At 31.3% G+C, this 21,335-nt stretch overlaps 2 protein-coding genes and 1 long non-coding RNA gene across 9 annotated transcripts in view; 1 reads left to right on the top strand and 2 right to left on the bottom strand.

Annotated features, from left to right (window-relative positions):
• Window positions 1-18: 18 nt before the first annotated feature.
• On the bottom strand, window positions 19-2,544 carry LOC148600134 (uncharacterized). The gene is made up of 3 exons (XR_015918175.1): window positions 2,425-2,544; window positions 781-870; window positions 19-341 (listed from the first exon to the last, which is right to left on the bottom strand). It is a non-coding gene; the product is annotated as an uncharacterized LOC148600134 (long non-coding RNA).
• LOC148600133 (peptidyl-prolyl cis-trans isomerase FKBP14-like) lies at window positions 2,496-8,243 on the top strand. 3 transcript variants are annotated; one of them, XM_088559378.1, is made up of 3 exons: window positions 2,496-2,600; window positions 4,210-5,143; window positions 6,717-8,243. In XM_088559378.1, the coding sequence occupies exons 2-3, from the start codon at window positions 5,009-5,011 to the stop codon at window positions 6,855-6,857; spliced, it is 276 nt and encodes a 91-aa protein (XP_088415504.1). In that variant the 5' UTR covers window positions 2,496-2,600; window positions 4,210-5,008; the 3' UTR covers window positions 6,858-8,243. The 3 variants fall into 3 exon arrangements, with proteins under 3 accessions (XP_088415504.1, XP_088415502.1, XP_088415503.1); XM_088559377.1 differs by having other exon boundaries at window positions 2,528-2,772; XM_088559376.1 differs by lacking the exon at window positions 6,717-8,243 and having other exon boundaries at window positions 2,517-2,772; window positions 4,210-4,483.
• LOC148600132 (fatty-acid amide hydrolase 1-like) overlaps window positions 7,967-21,335 on the bottom strand; it is a 60,697-nt gene continuing 47,328 nt past the window's right edge. For 4 of the 5 annotated variants that reach the window (XM_088559371.1, XM_088559372.1, XM_088559370.1 and 1 more), the window contains exons 14-16: window positions 19,187-19,298; window positions 17,809-17,948; window positions 7,967-12,659 (exon numbers count right to left, since the gene is read on the bottom strand). In XM_088559371.1, coding sequence (XP_088415497.1) covers window positions 12,537-12,659; window positions 17,809-17,948; window positions 19,187-19,298 — 375 coding nt within the window. In that variant the 3' untranslated portion in view covers window positions 7,967-12,536. The remainder of the gene's footprint in view (window positions 12,660-17,808; window positions 17,949-19,186; window positions 19,299-21,335) is intronic. The other variant, XR_015918173.1, reaches the window with a different exon arrangement.

The raw sequence follows: 21,335 nt of genomic DNA, 5'->3' as shown, positions 1-21,335 counted from the left end.
CTACCCACTAAAACCACGAAAATTGGTACCCCACGAACAGTAGTACTTACACAGTATAGTACGGGGTAAACTTAATATTCTATGGCATATTCGAATGGGGAATGGGGTTTCCACAGGGGTGGGTTGGGAATGGGGTTTCCGCATAGAGGGATAGGGAGAATTGGAAAATCATTTATAAATATGAAAGTGATAATTTATTTAATTACAAATAATTCTTTAATTTTAACGAATTACGTTCTTTCTCTGTTTGATGCAGGCAGTGGGTGAATCGTGGTGAAAAAACACACCACGGTTGAAAAACGCACGCATGTCTTTCCATGAAATCTTATTCAAAAGGGTATCTGAAAAGCAGAAAGTCATTTATTCCTTTTTTAGTGTCAGTATTATACGAAATGCACTGTAATTTCCATCATTAAACAAACCACTTTCCCCTATCGTTCCATTGTAACTTTGAGTTCGCTTTTCGACATAATCTGACACTTCTTAATTCTAAGACAAACAAACTATTAATTCGTTTTCAATCTTCAATAGACTATAACCTATGGGGCCACATTGGCAGGTTCGTGTATTTATTCTGAGCACGATTCAATATTTCTTAATGGTTCTTACATATTCCAACACTTAAAAACAAAAGATTGAATTCGATATTGTTGTTTTTTTTCTAAAAGGGAAAATACAATTCGAAATGAGAATTTGTTTTAATGGGCAATGGGGATTGGGACAATTTATGGTATATGGCGTAACAAGTTTATATGATTCATGAGCTGTAAATTAAATTACCAACTGTGAAATGGAACATCAGAAAGAGGGTGAATCACCAATCATATCACGCTAAAACATTTGTATTTGAATTATTCTTTCCGTTTTTATCTACAAAATAAATAATTCAGTTGACATTATCTGTGTAATACTTATAGTTTACCCCTGACCTTATTTACTTAAAAGCTAGTTGTCTCAAAATGTAAGAATAAAATTAATAAAATTATCTATAAGTCGCCGTATTTAGAAGCTATCAATTTGGGATGTATTACAGTTATTTTATTAGCAACTTGGCGGATGTTTCTGCAAGGCAGAGGACGCTTACCCCACCGGTGCACCTGGTCCATGGTGAATTGTATATTTAAGGGTTTTATTTCATTATAAAATAGGAGATGTGGTATGATTGCCAATGGGGCAGTCATCCACCGGAAGGCAAGCAACGAACAATTAAACTTCTACAGGTCACCACTCGGTCTTCCATGGTGGGCAAAACTCATATGATAAACGAAGCTGTGAAAGGCCACGGGAATAAGTTGGTATTTTCTGTTGGCATATTTGTACTTCCAGAGCTTTGTAAAGCCGATAGTAACAATGTACAGACAACTAAGATCAATGTCCCTTGTTGGTTTACAAAAACATACTACGCATTAATGTGTCCTCTTCTCTGTGCCCCTCTATTTTCAAATCCTAGCTTGAACACTGTCAAGCATACAACAAAACAGAAACATTACGCGTTAAAATGGACCATTTATTTTATTTGAAAAAAAAGATGGATTTGAATATTAACTTTGAATATGCGTTTATTTTAAATCGTCTTTTTATAAGAAACTATGGATACATTTTATGATTTTTTTTTTTTTTGATAATTTTAGACACGCCCACTTTTGAAAATTTCTATTTGTATGTGTTTTATATGCACACATTTTATTTTCGTACTGGGTCAAAACATACATCGAATAATGTATAGAAGGACATTGCGCCTTTAAGTTAACATTATTTTCATACTCGGGTGCCTTTGATTTATTTTGTTTAGCCATCCGAAACGATTAATTTGCATATTTAAAATACATATATAAAAATATAAAATTTTATATTTAAGAGAAGGTCAATTATGTCTTACATGCATGTTGATGCTTTGAGCAGTAAGTTCTCTAAATGATACCAAGAAGTATTAGATATATCAGAAATGACGTTCACAGTTAATACGTATGTTAACTTTAATTGCAGACAGACACATGGGGAGTTCTATGCAAATTTCTGTATGTGGAAATATCATCGGCGATAAAACACATGAAAGTGCATTGAACAAGATAAAATGGTATTTGATTACAAAAATAGTTCCGTCCATCAAAGGCCAAACCTAAAATCATACTACAATTGGTTATTATTTACGGAGGTAGCCCTGGGATAAGGGACACTTATGGAATCAGTGATATGTTTGTATCATATTAAATTTCACTTAAGTATTTCAAGCTTTCATTTGATACAGAATGAAATCAAGTTATTTTGATATCTACATGCGATTGATGTAAAATGCTGAATGCAAACGTTTCAATGATTTAAAAGAGTTGTGTCCATTACCCTAGGTCTAGCTCCTTAAAATTATAGTGTCAAACGTTTCATTAGGCAAGATAATATGATAAAAAAGAGCACAATAACTACAACCTGTTTCTTTGATTCGTTTGACCGTTCTATATCAATTTAAAACTGCGACTTTATCATAGTTTGAGTTCCATTCACAAGATTCTGAATCCTTTACCACCTACGTCGTCCTAGTAAGATAAGAGAGCAGACGACTGGTGACGTGTATAAATCTATAGGAATTTCAGTGTGACATTCAGGTGTATTACAATAGTTTCTAGAACAATGGCAAATTTTGTGTATATTTTAGTTCTTTGTGTAACTACATATTGTGTGATATCAGATAATCCAAGGAAAATCGATGTAGAGGCTGTTGCTGAATCTTTCAAAGAAATGGACACGAATAGAGATAATAAAATCACTAAAGAAGAGGTATGTACATGGTTTGGATTCAAGATAAAAAATCAAAGGCTGTCAAACCATATATTTCTCCATTTTCGTTCAATTTTCTACATAATAAGGCCATCTAGTATGTCCCATTAGTATTTTGGAAAGCATTAAATGTATGAAGGGTTGGGAAAGTGAAAAAATCTTGTTTGTAAAGCGATCTGCTGTGTTCAAATAGTGGATATATTTTTGAGTATATAGTGAATAACTAAAGTAGAACTCACATCAAAAGCAAACACTTTATACATTATTACGGGATATTTTGTAATCTTTGTTATGAGGGCTTCACCTGGTCGACAAAATGTTTGTTAAGTAGCAGTCTTTGTAAGAATCATACACATTCTGTAAAATATAATACACCTAAAAAGGGCTACACATTGTTATTAAGTTGCTTTGTAGGCCTATATGATGAAATGTATATTTATTCATTAATTAAAACCTGTCTTCTCGTAGGAGACAACCCACATTGAAAATTCAATAGTTTCTGTTGTACTTAAGTGTCATTTACAAATTTATCTCCCTTACTTTTGAATGCTATGGTGCGTTTTATATAACTCCTTTTCATATATATCTCCTATGAACGAGGGTTGTATGAAAAGGTACGTGTTACTTTCTGTTTACCACGATATTTTAAAGAAAATAGCAAAGATAAAAATATGTAGGCTTTTCAACCATGAATCACATTTTGTATGATGCTTATGCAGTACTACTTAAGGTTTAGCAGAACAAATTTTGAACATGTTGGTGGACAACAAAACCACCCGTTTCCCACTTCTTCGATTAAATTAATGTTTTGTTGCTTTTTTGGCTTCAAAAGAGCAATATGAATGTACATGTACTTTTACATATTTGACCTAAAATATAAGAAAAATGACATTACAAGTTAGGACGCGTACACTACCGGTGCACCTGGTCCATATTCCCAGTTTTTAGTGGAGTCCGAGGTGGTCTTTTATTTGTGTTACTTTGTATGTATAATTTTGGTTACTTCATGTTCTTTGTTGTGTATGTATGTTTTCCATGTCTGGTCTTTGTCTCGGGATTACATTCTTTTGATTACCGCTATAACCTTGTTTTCCTTGATTATTCTTCTATATTAATGCTTGATTTCATTGATCAAAATTGTTGTGTAAGAACCGTAAAAATGTAATAAATAAAAACCACATAAAAAACAAATACCATAAAACATAAACAAAAGGAAAAAACGACAGGCGAAGAGCAGTGTGTGCACCAACACTACCATCAAGAGGTGTGACTTGATTTCCAATCATCCGGGTATCATAGTTCTTTTCGTTTGTGTTTGAATGAAAGTAAACAGATTGTAGCGTAAATAGAATTATTAGTTCCGGTTGCTGCTTAATCTGAAATAGGTGCTGAAATAGCAACAAATGATAAGCAATTGTTTTTATTTATATTTTCTAGATTGCTGCCCATTTGGAGACAAAAAAATCTGACCCTGAAGCAGACTCCATGGAAATGGCAGAACCTGTATTTGATTTCTACGACAGAAACAAAGATGGCTTCATTGTTTTAAACGAGTTTTTCCCACGTGATGAACTCTGAAATTGTACAAATAGTGACTTTAACATGCAATTAGCATGAAAATGTGCCTTTCACATGCATTACGTTACAGCCATTGCACGGACAAAATTGTCGTTCAAAAAGGAGGATTAATTAAAATTTAAATGTAAATCAAGTTTTGCGTATTCTTATAAAATTCATTTTAAAAAGCTGATTTTAGCCAGGTTTTCCAATGATTGTTTAATAATATGCAATTTTGTTGTAAAAATTAAAATTTTCAACTGATATTTCGGACATCTAAACCATCTTTTTTGGAAGGGGGTCCCTGCATTATGCATTTCGTGTTAACCAAATATAGTGAAATCAAACTGCTGCAAAAATTTCAGTGTTGACAGTACTAACACGTTTTCAAATGTGTATTCTTTCCAAAACATTGGATCAAACAGGTTTCCCTCACTTTATACGTAGTCATTGTGTAGGAAATTTGACCTTGTGTATTCGTTTAGAATATCCTGCTATTGATAAGGTCCACGCAAAGTTTCATATGATAAGACCCACTCAATATTCCAATGATCTTAAATTTTCTGATTCCACGTGTAACGCCGACAAGTCATATGTTGCGTTCTGATAATTATTAGTGTACAATTTTCACGTATAGAGTCAAACTGATAAGGTCAATTGTTGTTCCAATTATACTAATATGAAAATTTCCAAGTGTGTATACGTATGTCTTGCGTTTTTTGTACTGGTACACTGCAAGAAAGAAGTAGAACAGATCCAATCAGCTTTCAAAGAAATGGATACTAATGGTGATGACAAGGTTACACGTGAAGAAGTAAGATTTAAGTGACATTCTCTGTAAGAATCAGGCAGTGGGTGAAACATTGTGTAACAAAAAACACTATTTTGAAATTTTAATTTGACAATTTGCATCATCAGATTTTCACTTCATTTTGAGAAATTAAGTTACAATTTCATTGAAATACGCTGAAAATATGGACAGATAGCTCTGTCAAAAACGTTCTATAGATAAATTTCTGAGAAAATCCAGTGATGCAGAGATCAAATAATTGTATCTTCACATAAAGGAAGCATCATTGAGTGAAATAATATTGTCAGGTCAGTGGGTTTTTGACTTGCACGTTTCTTAGTTATCCAATTTTGCCTGATTCTTACACAAAACATACAATTAAATGATTACCATTTATAAGAAACAAACTTATCTATGTGAGCGATTTTTTGTTCTCTTTTGTATCGCGAGCTAAAACAAATACCACAAATGAGTTCCTTCAATATTACTAAGAATTTGAAAAAAAATATAAGGAATTTAAAATTGAAATGATACATGTGTATCATAAAACGAGAAAATAAGAATCCGCCAAAATAAGTTGATATTATTTAATGCGCATACATTTACTTAATCACGGATCATTACTTGAAAAAAAAAAACTTTTCTAGTTATGACCTCTATATTTGTATTTTGTTGTGTACAAATCATCAACAATGAGTAAACAAATTTTTTGAAACCTGAACAAAATAAAAATTGAAGAACTAACCAATTTTCCATTTCGTTATTAAAAGCTAGTACGAAAAAGTACATATCTGTGAAAAAGTCAGGCAGGCGGTGATACAAATCAAATATTTACAAATTACAATTTATTACTACATGTAAAACGCCCTTTTTTCCTCTTCCGTCAACCCCGGACTTGATTTTATGAGCAACTCGGCGAGTGTTCTTAGAAAAGCAAAAGACGCTTACCCTACCGATGCACCTGGTACATTCTCCATGTATTTTGTGGAATCGTGTTGCTTATTTTATTTTGTTACTTTGTATGTATTATTTTAATTTTTTTTATCCTTTTGTTATGTTTGTCTGCTTTCCATGTCTGGTCTTTGTCTCTGGATTACATTTTTTTTTTATTTCGCTAGAGTCTAGGTTCCCTTGATTACTCTTTAACATATCTAGCAAAACAAATATTCAAATCAAGTATAGACTTTTAATGGCACTGACACTTTTGAAACAGTTGTGTTGCTATGACAGCGTGGTTATTAGAATTTATTTTGACCCATTATGGTAAGTAAAAGAGATTTTTGTTAATACATTACAACCATTTAAGCTGATTCATATGGTTGTTCATTACTAGATACTGATCACTGATTAAGCTATCAATTGGTGGTTTTAAAAGATTTAAAGGGTTGGATTTCCAATGATTTTTCAAACGTCCTGAACAGTGAATTATAATAAAAACTCGGACTAGGTTTCTCTCTCTTTAGATTACATTTTGTACAGCGTAGAAATTGATAAAAAAATATGAAATTCTGTTACACCTACAACTTGAAATCGACTATAGATTGAATGTTCGATTGTTTTAAATTCTAAAGATTATATAAAAATTCATTGTTTTTAGACTGTCCTATACATGGAGAAGAAGAAGACGAAACCTGATGCTAACCATTTCAACATAGCAGATTCTATCTTCGACTATTATGATAAGAACCACGACGGTCATATTAGCTTAAAAGAATTCCTACCACATGATGAACTTTGAACTATGGATATTATATAATTCAGTTCTGTACAACATTATTCTCATTGAATCACAGTGCAATATTGAAGACTTTACAATGCTTTTAATCAAGCAATAAACAAACGATCATCAGTTATAATATTTAAAAATAGCATATTGGTGTATATGATATGATTGTGTAGAAAAACTATTTGTACATTAGAATAAATCAACATTTTTAATCTATACAATTCTATTATTTCTTTAACTACAGTAAAGAAGTAAGAGAATACAAAACTCAAATACTTGTGAATACTATTTTTGTATAGTTACTTACTATTTATTTTTTGGTAATAGGATATATCAACATAAAAGTAACTCCACGTTAAAGAGCTACTATTAAAGATTTGACCAATCAAATTGTGGTGATAGTCGATGTTACTATATATAGTTCACTATTTGCCAGGCTTAATAACACTAAACTCAAAAGAAAACTTAAGTTTGGAAATATACTGATCTCCCAAGATTAATATATGTCTTGGGATACTTTTCTTTAGAATTATTGTCTATTTATCAGGGATGAATAAACAACAAAGCTTAACAAGATAATTACGTCTGAGAATATATTTAACTTCGGTCAAAGCATTGACAAGTCAAAAACAGTTCACAGGACTGACGACAAATCTCCACATCATTACAGTTACTTTCCAATGCGATTTTCCAAAAACTCCAGATATTGATTAAACAATATTATAACATTAAAGGAACAAAAATGTCAAATAAATTTAGGGTGTCTTAGGTCAATACCTGGTAAAACGACATTATCCAAAGAAATGCAATGTTACAGTAATACAATGAACGTTGAGTTGTCAACCACACTACGTTCATGTGAGGATGTTCAAAGTACACAAACTTCTTCAGGTACATGTCATTTCAACTTAATTTGACATGATGTCATTTTTTTTTCTGGCCATGTGTATTTGGATTTTGGCGTATTACTATTTTTAATTGTCTCATTGTTCCATTGTTTACCCTTCGGTATTTTTTGCCGATATTAACGTAAGTACGTGTTATGGGATTTATTTGACATCAGATAAGATATGTAGTGGATCCGAAATGGGTGTCAGGCATTAAAATTATAAGACAAAGAATTTACCATTTCATGGAGTTTAATCATTACAATTAAAGATATTGTTATCAAAACATTTTCGTAAATAAACATTAGACATAAAGATTTCATAATTAGTGAGTATCCATATTCATTTTGTAAAAAGAAATTATGGAACACGAAACTCAAACCCCTAAAATTTGGAACACAATATTGTTACTTTTTTTTTTTCTTAAAGCGTGTTATTGCTCCTCTACAAAAACTTATGGGACAAATAATTCATAATTGTTTGTTGCATTGTTGGTTACCTCCTACGCTTTTCAATCATTTTTGGTGGAAAAATGATTTTTCATAAGCTTTATAAACGCAATATGGGTAGTAATTTAGCAAGTAACCTTATTAGTACTAACAAAAACCTCGTTATACTAAATTACTTTGCATTAATACATTATGCATAGTAATTTAGTTTAAGGAGGTTTAAAAGTTTAAGCTATTAAAAAAAGCTTCAGGTATAAGGGGAATATTATGTTCGTCATGTAAAACTTATCTATAACATCGGAAACAAAACTGTTATACGTCTATTCGCCATTAGTTTATCAAAGTTTTAGCACGGCTCTGGTCTAAAGACCTTTGAAGCACGTCATATTAGAACGTATTTTTTTTTGTATTCTAATTGTAACATATTAAATGCTCTCTGCATTAAAGAGGTAGACCTAGGGTAAGGGATATAACTCTTGTAATCAGTGAAATGTTCGTATCATAGTCAATTTCACCAAAGCCTTTCAAGCTTTCCATTAAAACAGAATAAAATCATTCCAATTTACTTGATGTTTACATGATATTTATGTACATTAAAACAGAATAAAATCATTCCAATTTACTTGATGTTTACATGATATTGATGTACAATGGTGAATACAAACGTTCCATTGATTTGTAAGCGTTGTGTCCCTTTCACTAGGTCTACTTCCATTAAACCAGACAGAAACTTATGATTAGTGATTCATGCATTTCTTGATCCCAGATATTTTTTTTGGAAATCCTTCAGTAAGCCTCGTAGAAATTGTATTCAAAAATCGAAGTGCAAATGAAAGTTGTCCGTTGGAGATATATTTCATTATAAATAGCAGATTTAAAGAAATGAACATAGGAAGAGTTGTTTTCAGGACCTAACAAATGTATTTGAATAGTTTCATTGATTATCTTGAGATATGATGAATCACATATTTTTTAAATAGACATACCCAATAATGATATATTCATATTTAAAAAAAAACGATATTGGATAACTCCTTGGTATAATAAAGTTACAATCTGCAGCACCAAATATGTTTTTGTACTGTCTATCTACTAACAATATACTTTTGAATTGGTGCTATAAAACTTGGGCTATGTAAAAATTAACAAAAAAGTAAAATAGAAAAAAAGCTTAAAAAAATTATCAATAAGTTGCTGGACCAGAGATAAAAACATTAATCAAACATAAAAGTTTTAAAACCACCTTGAATCACAAACAATGAAAATCACAGACATTGAAAATCACAAACAATGAAAATCACAAACATTGAAAATCACAAACATTGAAAATCACCGAGATTAAAAGTACAAGAAATATGACACATGACATATTAGCAAAGTTATTAGACAGTCTGTAAAATGACAACAGGGACTGATACAGAATCCAAGCAATTAAAAATATGGCACTGAAACACGCAAGGCAGAGGCAGATCCAGGGGGAATTCCCCCTTTGCTGGAAATTTTGGTAAGTGTGTACATATTTTGGCACATAAGGGCAAATAATAGCCTAGGACACCCCTTTTTTTAAGAACTCCCTCTTTTTCAAAGTCTCTACCTGCATGGCACATATTAATTAAATATAAAGAGCTTAATCTCACTTCATAAACAACAGATGTACATCGAAACCTGTCTAAATCAAAACAGATGTACATCGAAACCTGTCTAAATCAAAACAGATGTACATCGAAACCTGTCTAAATCAAAACAGATGTACATCCAAACCTGTCTAAATCAAATCAGATGTACATCCAAACCTGTCTAAATCAAAACAGATGTACATCGAAACCTGTCTAAATCAAATCAGATGTACATCCAAACCTGTCTAAATCAAATCAGATGTACATCGAAACCTGTCTAAATCAAAACAGATGTAGATCGAAACTTGTCTAAACCAAATCCTTTAGAAGCTGAGTGTTTGTTCTGATTAGATAGATTACACCAAACAAAATTCACTGATCCTGCACAACTTTTTTATACTGGTTTAAGTTTCAATACATTTCTCTTTACAAAAAAATACTAAATAAAAAGAAATTTTTGCAACAAATTAAACCACAAATAATAAAAGATTTTCCAATCAAAGGTCATGGATCAATTAATTATGAACTAACTTATCTAAGCATGGTTCTCGTACATAAAATGAGAGGTAATGAATTCAACATCATTACATTATTTCATTAGTAAGAATCAAAAAGAAAATAAAAAAATCTAATAACTTTAAATTCAAAATATTATATATTCAGGTTTGTATTATATCAAAAAAAGCAAATATATACGAAAAGTGAATGTGTGTCCAAATTAAACAACGAAATTTATCATTCTGTAAAATATATATATAAACAGATTAAAGAGGCTGTGAATGTAAAAATCAGGTACATCCTATGATATGAGGGTGTCATCCAATTGTCCTGCATTTGTTAATTACAGGTAAGATATAGGTGAAAATTTGTAGGACAAGTGGGAGGTATGTAGTTATTAATTACCTGTTAATTGTTTGTGTATCACAACAAAAGATCAAAGGGAGTTATCTATAGTCTGTTTTAAATTGTGTGAAAAGGTAGCCACATTCAAAAGGAGAATTAAGCTAAAGTGATATACCAAGCTTATTATAATGACAACTTACTTGAAGATGTGCTTAATTATGATGATTATAAGATTCAATATGTTATGATGATTAAGTAAATAAGTTAGCAACATTTTCTTTTTATTTATTTATATTTTTTAGAACTTTTGATCATATATATATAATATCTTATAACATTTATTTATGTAATATTTTTTTTTATTTCGATATATATAGTAAGTTTTTTAAATAACAAAAATAAATTATTATACATTATTTTTTTTGTACATTAGTTAATATATTTTTTTTAAAATATTGAATATAATTTTGCCTTTTTTGTTGTACTTTAGATACAGATTTATTGCCAATTAATGGAAAAGACTATAACACTACCAACACTTTATAAAAACATAATTATCTAATTAGTCAAAATAATTTTGCAGGACAAGTGGGATGCATGTTTTTTTTTTAAATGTAGGACAAGTGAGTATAAACCGATATGAGTGGCACTGGGTTAATTTTATCCCACTGAATTTTTTGTTCATATGTCATGTATAAAACATGTATGTCAAAAAGTAAGTTCTTTTTGAATCAACAATGGATCCATCAGAAAATGATTTTAAAGTCATCCAACAAAGCAACCAAATTTTGCTCAAATTAAAGAGTAATCTCCTTTTTTGCAATAAAACATCTAAAATTGTAAGGCTCTCTTTCTAATTCATATGCGTATTTTAACTGCCAAAATGGGAAGATTTGAGCAAAAATAGTACAGGTTGGCAGTTCCAAATAATACATTAGATAGTGTTAAAAAACAACATTTCAAAATTCAGGATTATAAGTTACAAACTTGAACAAACAAATATATAAAATCACAACATAATTGGGTATATGATAAATAGCAAAGTGTTTTGTCACATATAGGAAAATGACATGTAACATACATGAATAGAAAAGTGTTCTGTCATCCCTAGCAAAGTGATACATGTATTCAACATGAAGGAAGTTTCTCTGACAGAGAGACACACTTGGTGAAAGAATTGTTTGATCTTACTGACCAAATTGCACATTCTGACCTTTTCCCCATATGTTCAACACAAAAATGTGAATATTTCTTCTAAATCAATGTATTTGTTGCATTTTTTCTATTATCACCATGACAGCCTCTAGCATCATTTTATTGGGCACATGGCAAAATGATAACTAAGTTTCAATAAGTAAGTGGCACATGTAGTAAGATTTATTACATGTAACAAATTGATGACTAATTTCAGGGCATACTTATTTTCGATAAGCACAGAAAATAGTACTTGTGAGTCACTCTTGGAAGATGATAGTGCCGAGATAAATGTTGTGAGGAAAAAAAGGTAGTAAAATGTGTAAATATTAAATGAATAACTTATTCTGGTGAGGGGAAAAAGGTGGTAAAATTTTTAGCCTATTTTCAAAGAAATTAAGGTATTCTTCACCATTCAAAAAGTTGAAAACGGTTGTTCCTTGTATTTCAACATACTTTAGTATTTTTATTAAGTATAGATCACTGTTTCTATAATACTTGCCTGATTCTTATGTGGATAAGTTTTAAGTAGTATTGAAAACCAAAATTAACCTCAGGAGGAAAACACCTTTCCTCACAGCAGTCAGAAAGTTGAGCTGAAATTAGAATAATCGTTAGAGTATGAGCTATTGGACATATGATAAATCTAAGCAGCTATGTTCATGCTACAGACTCAATGCAATTGGATATCCATGAAATGATTTACGATTGCTTGGGACGAAGGTCAGATTCCACATCCTTCATCAATCGTAGTACTCTTTCTTCTTGGAAAGGCAGAGCTGCAAACTGAACACCAACAGGAAGTCCTACAGTGTCTTTACTTATCTGAAATGAAAAAGTAAGAGTGAAAAATGGGTGGACAAAAGGTAAGCATAAGATTAATTGAAAGACTGATTATGTCTTGATAATCTATGCATTTCAGAACAAGAATGTAAGAAGGAAAAATGGGTGGACAAAACAAAGCAGAGGTAAGCATATGATCAACTGAATGACTGATTATGTCTTAATGTTCTATGCATTTCAGGACAAGAATGATTTTCCAATCAATCCTGCTTTGAACAAGTACCATAAGCTGCGACAGATCTTTCTTTGGCTAGAAACAAGAAGCAGCAGGTGTATGTGGGTATGTCACACCATTCATACAAATTAATCTGATTCAAAGACTACCAATCTACTAAGGTTTTTTTTACATCTTTGACTACTCTTATGAGTCTCGCATAGACAGTTTTAGACAACCAATCATACTATACATTTAGATACCACATGTATGGTGGAGAAGCAAAGACAACTAATTCTAAAGTATTTGGTGTGATGGCAGAAATTAAACCAATGACTTCCAGCACACTAAGACCACAATGGCAGTTGACAACATCATACCAACTAAGAACTAGAAATACTGTGAGAAAGCTAACAAAGATAGTACCTTATATACATCTGCATATGGTATATATACTTCCCATAAGATTGAAACAAACCCCTTTGAGAAATTATTGTACATGGATTTAAAATGTAAAACACTTAAGTTGGATTATCTCCCTTTATCTCCAGGCATAGACCAATAACTATCTTCACTTACGCACATCTGCATATGACAGTGTATGATGCCTCAACTAATCCATAAGCTTTTCTACAGGTTTTACAATGAGTAATATATTTAACTTCAGGAATTAGAATTGGTCTACAGATTTTTAAATGACAATCACCTGATGAATTTCCTTAGGAATTTAGCTGGACAATTGACTAATTAAAATATCTATGATTTTTTTTCTTATTTATTGTACAGTTATCTCCCTTAGATATTGCATCAGGTAATGGTCATTTAAGGAGGTAGACCTAGGATAAGGGACACAACTCTTACAAATCATTGGAATGTTTGTATTCAGCATTTTATGTCAATCTCATGTAAGCATCAAAGTAACTTGGATTGATTTCATTCTGTTTCAAATGAAAGCTTGATAGGCTTTGATGAAATTGATATGATACAAATATATTACTGATTTCAAGAGTTGTATCACTTACCCTAGGTCTACATTCTTATCAACTCTATTCTATTTACCTATATTACTTGCTTACAAGATTTTAACATGTATACTTAAGTTAAATTATCTCCCTTTGCAGATAAAAGGCAACAATTAACTTCCTTCAAATAACAAGAATAGGTATCAGTCTTGTATTAAATATTCCTGAGTGGGTGTACTTCAAAACATAGCGGCTAAAAAATATAGTGCGCTTCTTTTTTGTCTTTTCCTGTTTTTGTTTCTTGGCTAATGACTATCATTTTTCATCACAAGTACAGGGTAAATATCAATCTATGGCACAAAAAAATTGTTTTTGAGAAAAAACAGTATTTTCATGAAAAATAATGCTTCAGAAAAGGGGTCTATTTTATGAACTCAAAATAAAAGTGAAAGTAGAAAATGTCTATTTTTAGTTTGACCTGTGCTGGTGTACCAAAGTTAGTGCATTTTTTTTCTAAAATGGACCTACAAATTATTTTTGACAATTCCTTAATTGAAAAACATGGTCAAGAGTTATATTGAAACTCCTTGTCTATTTTTTTAAAAAATCATGAAAATTTAAAGTATACTATAGAAGCCTATGGGGCAAAGAATAAAAGACTGAGACCAATAGATATGTTGAATATGTCAAGGAGCCAACAACCCCATCATAATGAAAAATGTCATGTCAAGGCCATTCATGGGTCTTTAATGAATGCCTAAGCCTAATTCCTTTAAAAGTTACGTAATGTAAAAAAGTGCCCAATCATTTAAGAAAATATTTGATAGGCATCATGCTGAAAAAAAGTAAAGCCTATCTATATGTGCAAAGTTGATGTGTCTGTCTGCATAAGAATTATGCAAAAGCAGAATTAGATGATTTATTTAAGTACCAGTTCACATAAAATTCTGACACTGCCAATGGTAAAGTAATTCATGGTGTAGAAAAAAAACACAGAACAAACAATAGTTTTTCAGCCTACATATGTTATATATTTACATAATAATAATCATTTCTGTTTTCAGATCTGCACAGTTGAGAAAATCATACATTCATCTCACATCAAAATCAACCAAATGGAACCAAATCAAGAACAATAACTCTTGCGATGTGCCAATTTCTAGCACAATCTATATAATTTTTATCTAAAATATGCAACAACCAAATGAAAAACTAAGACTGGTTATGTAAGCAGTAACTGTTTCTGAACAAGAATTAAAACTGAATTCGGTGGGTGTTTGACCTGTATGAATCACCTTCTGTCTGATTTTTAGAAAAACTGTTATTTAAAAAAAAAAGCATCACATTTTTATTTTTGATGAAAGTTAACTTGAGGAATTTAATTTAGGAATGGACAATGATTTTTATGAGGAAGCCATCTTGTAAAATTTGTTCGAATATGCTGGCAAAATTAGAGTTTGAAAGAAATCATAGTTCATTTCATGGACAGTTTTCTGTCAAGAGAAAAAAGAATATATGACACTTTAGATAAATTTCAAATTTTAATATTTGACCTTAACAACAAATAGGCAAAAATAGGCAAAAATAGGCAAAATGAAATCCTTTTCCTAAAAGTGTGGCTGATTATATAGAAAAAAAATGGAAATCACTGGAGTTCCTTTCTTTCAGCATTTCTGAATCCACTACTGCAAAATTTTCAAAATATGTGACATACCCAAAAATCACCTCCTGCTTGACTCTCATGTGAACGGCCATTAAATGCATGTTTAAGCATATATATATATATATGTCAGCTTCAAAACTAAAGCAAGTAACAAGAGGCTCCCAGGAGTAAAAACTACAGTGTGGGTTTCAAATTCCCTTATGTAATGTCCTAATGATAGCATCAAGATATACTGAGGAAAGAAATGGCTAAGTTAAAAAATGCTTATATTGTAGGATATACTGATAAATTCATCATTTTTTTCCATATGTTTTTAATATGTATATATCAAAAATCACAGCAAAATGTGTTTGTGTAATAATGGTTTGATACTTTTTGAGTTACAGAATACATATAGTAGGTATGGTTCACAAGTTTAAATGACAAAAGATGTCTAAATTATGCTAAAATGTAGGAATAATAAATAATCAAGTTTCTCCATAATAGGAGGTGCACATCTTCAATGAGTAGCACTCCAGCTAAGAATCATGCAAAATGTGATTCATGGGTGACTACATATTTTTATATTTATTTTTTTTAAAAGTTTGTTTAAATTGCCGTGGTAAACAGAAATTATCATGTGGTTTTCCATATAACCCCTGTTCTTAGGAGATAAAAAATTATAAAGAATGCACTGTAGATTTCAAAATTAAGGGAGATAACTCAATGACACTTAAATACATTAGAATCTACTGGATTTTCACATTTTATAATATAGACCCTTAAAACAACTTAATTTCAAAAATAAAAATATGAAGCCTTTTTTGGGGTGCATCACATTTTTCAGATTTTACATGATTCTTACAAAGACAGCTCTTTAATACTTTTTGCGTCCTTATGCAGATTACACAAAGTATGTATAGTCAACAACATAAAGCAAAAAAAATGAAAAATTGGCTATGTGCAACATGCAAAAATGTAGGAAAAATATTAAACAAATTTCTCAATATTAAGAGGTCCACATCTTCAATATGTACTGTAAACCAACTTATTTTTGCAACTACTTTCTTTCATATTTTGCTGTAATTGGCTAATTTCGTGAAGATTTATCCTCACATTTTTAATAAAATCATTGCTTGAACACAAAAAGAGAGTGTCTAAATATGCTTTTTTTTCATGACTACTTATTTTTGCAATAATTCTACATCCTTGAAAGTCACAAAAATAAATCGCTCTCGAAAATTAGTTAGTTAACAGTATGTACAACATTTGCAAAATTACAAAAAAATACCAATTACATTATTTGCAAGTTTCGATATGCTATCCACATGTTTCAAGGAGTAACCTCTTATCAGCAAATATAAATGAAAATCTAATTCAAAAAATGACGTATCAGTCTTTCTAAAAATCAGAAACAGTTACTGGTCGCAAAACCAGTCTCAGTTTTTCATTTGGTTGTTGTACTTTTGAGATAAAAATTATATAGATTGTACATGAACTTGGCACTTTTGCAAGAGTTATTGTTCTTGATTTGGGTTGATTTGGTTGATTTTAGTGGTAAATTAATGTATGAAAATTTTCTAAAAAGTGCAGATCTGAATATGGTTATTGCTATGTAAAAATATAGCATATGTAGACTGAAAAAAAAGCATCATTTATTTGGTGGATTTTTCTTTACAATTAATGAATCAATTTACCTTTGGCAGTGCCTGATTTTTATTTGGACTGGTACTTAATTGTATTCAAGAAAATCAAAACTATCAAAATAAGAATCAAAATTCTGGACGTTTTACTTCGTGATATTGAATTAATACTTTTTCTGTGTGAGACTAAACCAAGTGGATATATATATATATATATATAGCCTAGCTGGCCGAGTGGTCTAGGGCGCTGGACTTCGTGCAGGCGGTGTTGCCATAGATGTCACAGCGGTACGAGTTCGAGTCCCGCGGAGGGAACGACCAAAAATTTGCATCACAAATTTGACAGTTCTAACATCGTTGGGAATTTTTCAGACCTTTCTATACGTTTACATATCTTCCCAGTATATATATATACCTAAACCTGATGGACAAATGACTACCGGGGTCCAGTTGCTAACTAGGCTTGATTTCACCTTTGATGATGTAACCAATCCTAAAAACTCTGCCTTCATACCTGTCAACCCTCCCCTCCCAGAATATAAGCTAATGGGAATGCAACATGCCATTGAAAAAAACAGAATCTCCCATATAAATATGTCGGATTTGTGGGAGATTTTTTGTCAAAATTACTGTGAAAATTACTGATTAATTGAAATTTGAAATAAAAAAAAATTGCTTTAATGTAAAAAAAAAAAATATATTCCAAAGGTTCAATGGTACATTGCCTTACCTCTTTGACAAATTTTTCTGTGCCAGATTTGGTTGGGTAGTCCTTGAGATTGTCAACATCTTGTTGAGTAACCCTTGTCACATCCAAAATTCCAGCAGGATAATTGAGTAAATTGTAGATTGAAGTATAGGAAACAGCAGCTAAAAAAAAATAACGCCAACAAAGTTAAAGATTTACGTTCTTCTCAAATCAAAATCTAGGATGCACACTTCTATGTATAAAATTGTCAATATTTTCATTATAATAGGAAATAAGAAATATATGAACTGAAATAATTTTGGTTTTTTTTGGATGGAATGATCAGAATTTGGTACCATTGTGATACCAAATTGGTAGAATTTTGTCTTTAACAAATTCATTTTCTACTGAAGTATTTTTTCACAGTCAAGTCAAAAAATTACAGATATGATCAACAATACTGTATTTTTCAGTAATTTTTTAAAGAAGATGTCTGCCTAAACATGTCACCAGACTTGACTGAATAATATTGTTAGGCTTTACAAAAGAAAAATCTACATGTACAACACACTTCATTGGAAATGTCTTTTACAGGCTCTAAAGATTCACTGAATCAATAAAATAAATAGTAAACATGTATCCAATACCTGAACCGATCCGTGCAACAAAAATTGCAATTAGTTTCCGGTCAGTCATCGATCCGTCAAACCGATCCTTTTATCTGGTGATCGCATCACCTGACCACAGAGCGGTCAATGTATTTTACGGGATTTTTTGTTTTCTTTGTCAATTTTACACATATCTGCATAATGTTATATATTTAAACATCAATTTACGTCATGTAACATAATAAAACTGCGATCAGATCCGTCACCGGTCATCGCTCATCAATCCGTCAGCGATCAATCAGTCAATGGTCATCGATCCGTCATATCGTTGTTTGGATCGGTTCAAGGACTGTAAAATAAATCAACTGACCATGATTAAATATTTGTAACATTAAGCCCAAAAAAGTTTGTTTGGGCAAATAATTACATTTTAGTCATTTTTTTGTACAGTTAATACCCTTTAAGGTATAGCAGGGTAAGCAAACCCAGGACTAATACTGACCTACACTGTCCAGAACACTGCCATGAAGTATAGCAGTGTAGGCAAACCCAGGAATAAAACTGACCTATAACTGTCTATAACACATCTATGGATATAGCAGGGTAGGCAAACACAGGACTAATATTGTCTAGAACACTTCCATGCAGTATAGCAGGGTAAGCAAACCCAGGACTAATGCTGACCTATACTGTCTAGAAAACATCTGTGAGGTATAACAGTGTAGGCAATACCAGGAATAACACTGACCTATACTGTGTAGAACACATCCATGAGGCATAGCAGGTTATGCAAACTGAGAAATAATACTGACCTGTACTGTCTTGAAAACATCCATGCGGTATAGCAGGGTAGGCAAACCCAGGACTAATCAAGGCATCTAGTTTATTATCCTTCCATTTCTTTAAAAATTCAACTCTGTAAGCCTAGAAAAAAAGTTAGTACATTAGTACACATAACCATATATTTCCTATTGTCAACATTATGTTTGCCATGCTTCTATGTCCCTTAAAACAGAGTTCTTAGTATGAATGGTCTGTCTACGACGTCCTTTATATGTAGAATGTATGACCAGAACTAAGAATGACCAAAAAATATTCTGATGGAAGTGACAAAATTTGTGCAAGTGTTGAGGGCCTGTTTTGTCTTTAAGTAGCACTCCATCTAAGGATCATGCAAAATGTGATTCATGGGAAAAAAGTCTACATATTTTTATTTTTGATATTTTGTTTGAAATGTCATAGTAAACTTAAAGTTACATGTGGTTTTTCATATAACCCATGTTCATAGGAGATAAAAATTATATAGAATGCACTGAAGATTTCTAAATTGAAGGAGATAACTCTGTAAATGACACTCAAATACAATAGAATCTATTGGATTTTCAGTGTTGATTATCTCCTATGAGCAGGCAGATTTGAATGAATAATTACACATTTCATAATATAGACCCATAAAACAACTTAATTACAAAAATATAAAATATGTAGCCTTTTTGGGGTATATCAGTTTTCAGATTTTGCATGATTCTTACAAAGATAGCTACTTAAATACATTGATGGATATGATTTTACTTTTATTTATGTATTTAATAATAATTTGGAAATTATTGGCTGTGTAGAAATGTATTAAGCTTTCCCAGAAGAAAGTATCACACATTCTCCTCACCAAATGAGACTTAGCCCATAGCAACATGTTGGGGCAAAGTAATTAAAGAATGAACTCTGTCCATCACATGCATAGCCAAAAGTTATATTATTGTTTTGTATCATATTATTTTTTTAACAATGTTTAACATCAGCTTCTTTTAATTCCTCAACTGTTTACCCCTTATGCAAACTTTAATGTACACATAAAAAGGGGATGGGATGACATTTAAAAGTTAACTATGATTGCATTAACTAACCAGGGACAGATCCAGAAATATTGAAAAGGGGGGAATAAGGCTATTTTTGCCAGTTTTTGCACAAAATTTCCGTACAGGAGGGGGACCCCCCTGGATCTGCCACTGTTATTTGCCACTACTCTCCCATGGAGAGTATATAGTATCAATTACACATTTTATAAGTTTTTGGTTCAACAAAGGAAATTTTGACCTTCACTCTCTCAAACCCTTTACAGTTCAATATTCTACTATCAGGACATAAGCATATTTTTGGCATAGTTGACTGTTTAATTGTGTAGCTGATGTGTCAAAACATCACCTAGAACTACAAACTGAAAGCTGAAAGTCTACTTTATTTTGGAAAAAGGCAAGAAAGTTGTTAATACTCTAAGTATACAAACAGTTAAGACACAAACATTGACAAAAATGTGCTCCATACTGATCAATTAATTTTGCTTACTATGAAACAATTCAAGATAAAACAGTGTTCAAATCCATAGGCATTCTGTTGCCTGTCCTGTATGCAGTTGTTTAAAATGAATGTCTGTGTTTCGAGCACATGCTTATGTTAAAACTGCCTTATTAACCATTTTTATCCCCATAATATGATTTTAAGCTTTGCCTATGAGAAACAGAGCTACTGGTTCTCAAATAACAATATGTTGTTAGGCACCGACCATTTTTATACTACTGAGGGGGGGGGCTGGGATTTTCAATGTTCTAAATAATTTTTTTCTGCTCTTCTTTAAATTATTAATTTTTTTTTCAATAGCAATTGAATTATAATTTTTTTTTTGCTAGTCAAATTTACAATAAATGTAAAATATTATATAAATATCAAGGAAGGACATGAGTTAGTAAAGTCTCAGATAATCAGATATTTTATTTTTGTTAAGACCAAATAAAATTAATTGATAGGTTTATATCCCCTCCCTCTCCTAAAAATGACATTTTTTTTAAATGGGACAGGAATTTCAAAATCAGGATTGTTCACTTCAGTTTCTTGTATTTAGGCACTATAATATACAAATCTTTCAATTCTTTGTGACCAAAATAATTTTTCTTCTCTGAAAGTGAT

This window comes from Perna viridis, chromosome 13, assembly GCF_037379345.1.
Source record: "Perna viridis isolate PV_CMFRI_1.1 ecotype Kerala chromosome 13, ASM3737934v1, whole genome shotgun sequence".
Classification (NCBI taxonomy): domain Eukaryota; kingdom Metazoa; phylum Mollusca; class Bivalvia; order Mytilida; family Mytilidae; genus Perna; species Perna viridis.
The sequence above is the reverse complement of the archived record's forward strand: the minus strand, read 5'-3'. Positions and strand labels throughout refer to the sequence as shown.

Coding starts and splice junctions, on each gene's coding strand:
- LOC148600133 (XM_088559376.1), top strand. CDS start 2,626: ATGGCAAATTTTGTGTATATTTTAGTTCTTTGTGTAACTACATATTGT. Junction 2,773..4,209: donor ATAAAATCACTAAAGAAGAG/GTATGTACATGG, acceptor TATATTTTCTAG/ATTGCTGCCCATTTGGAGAC.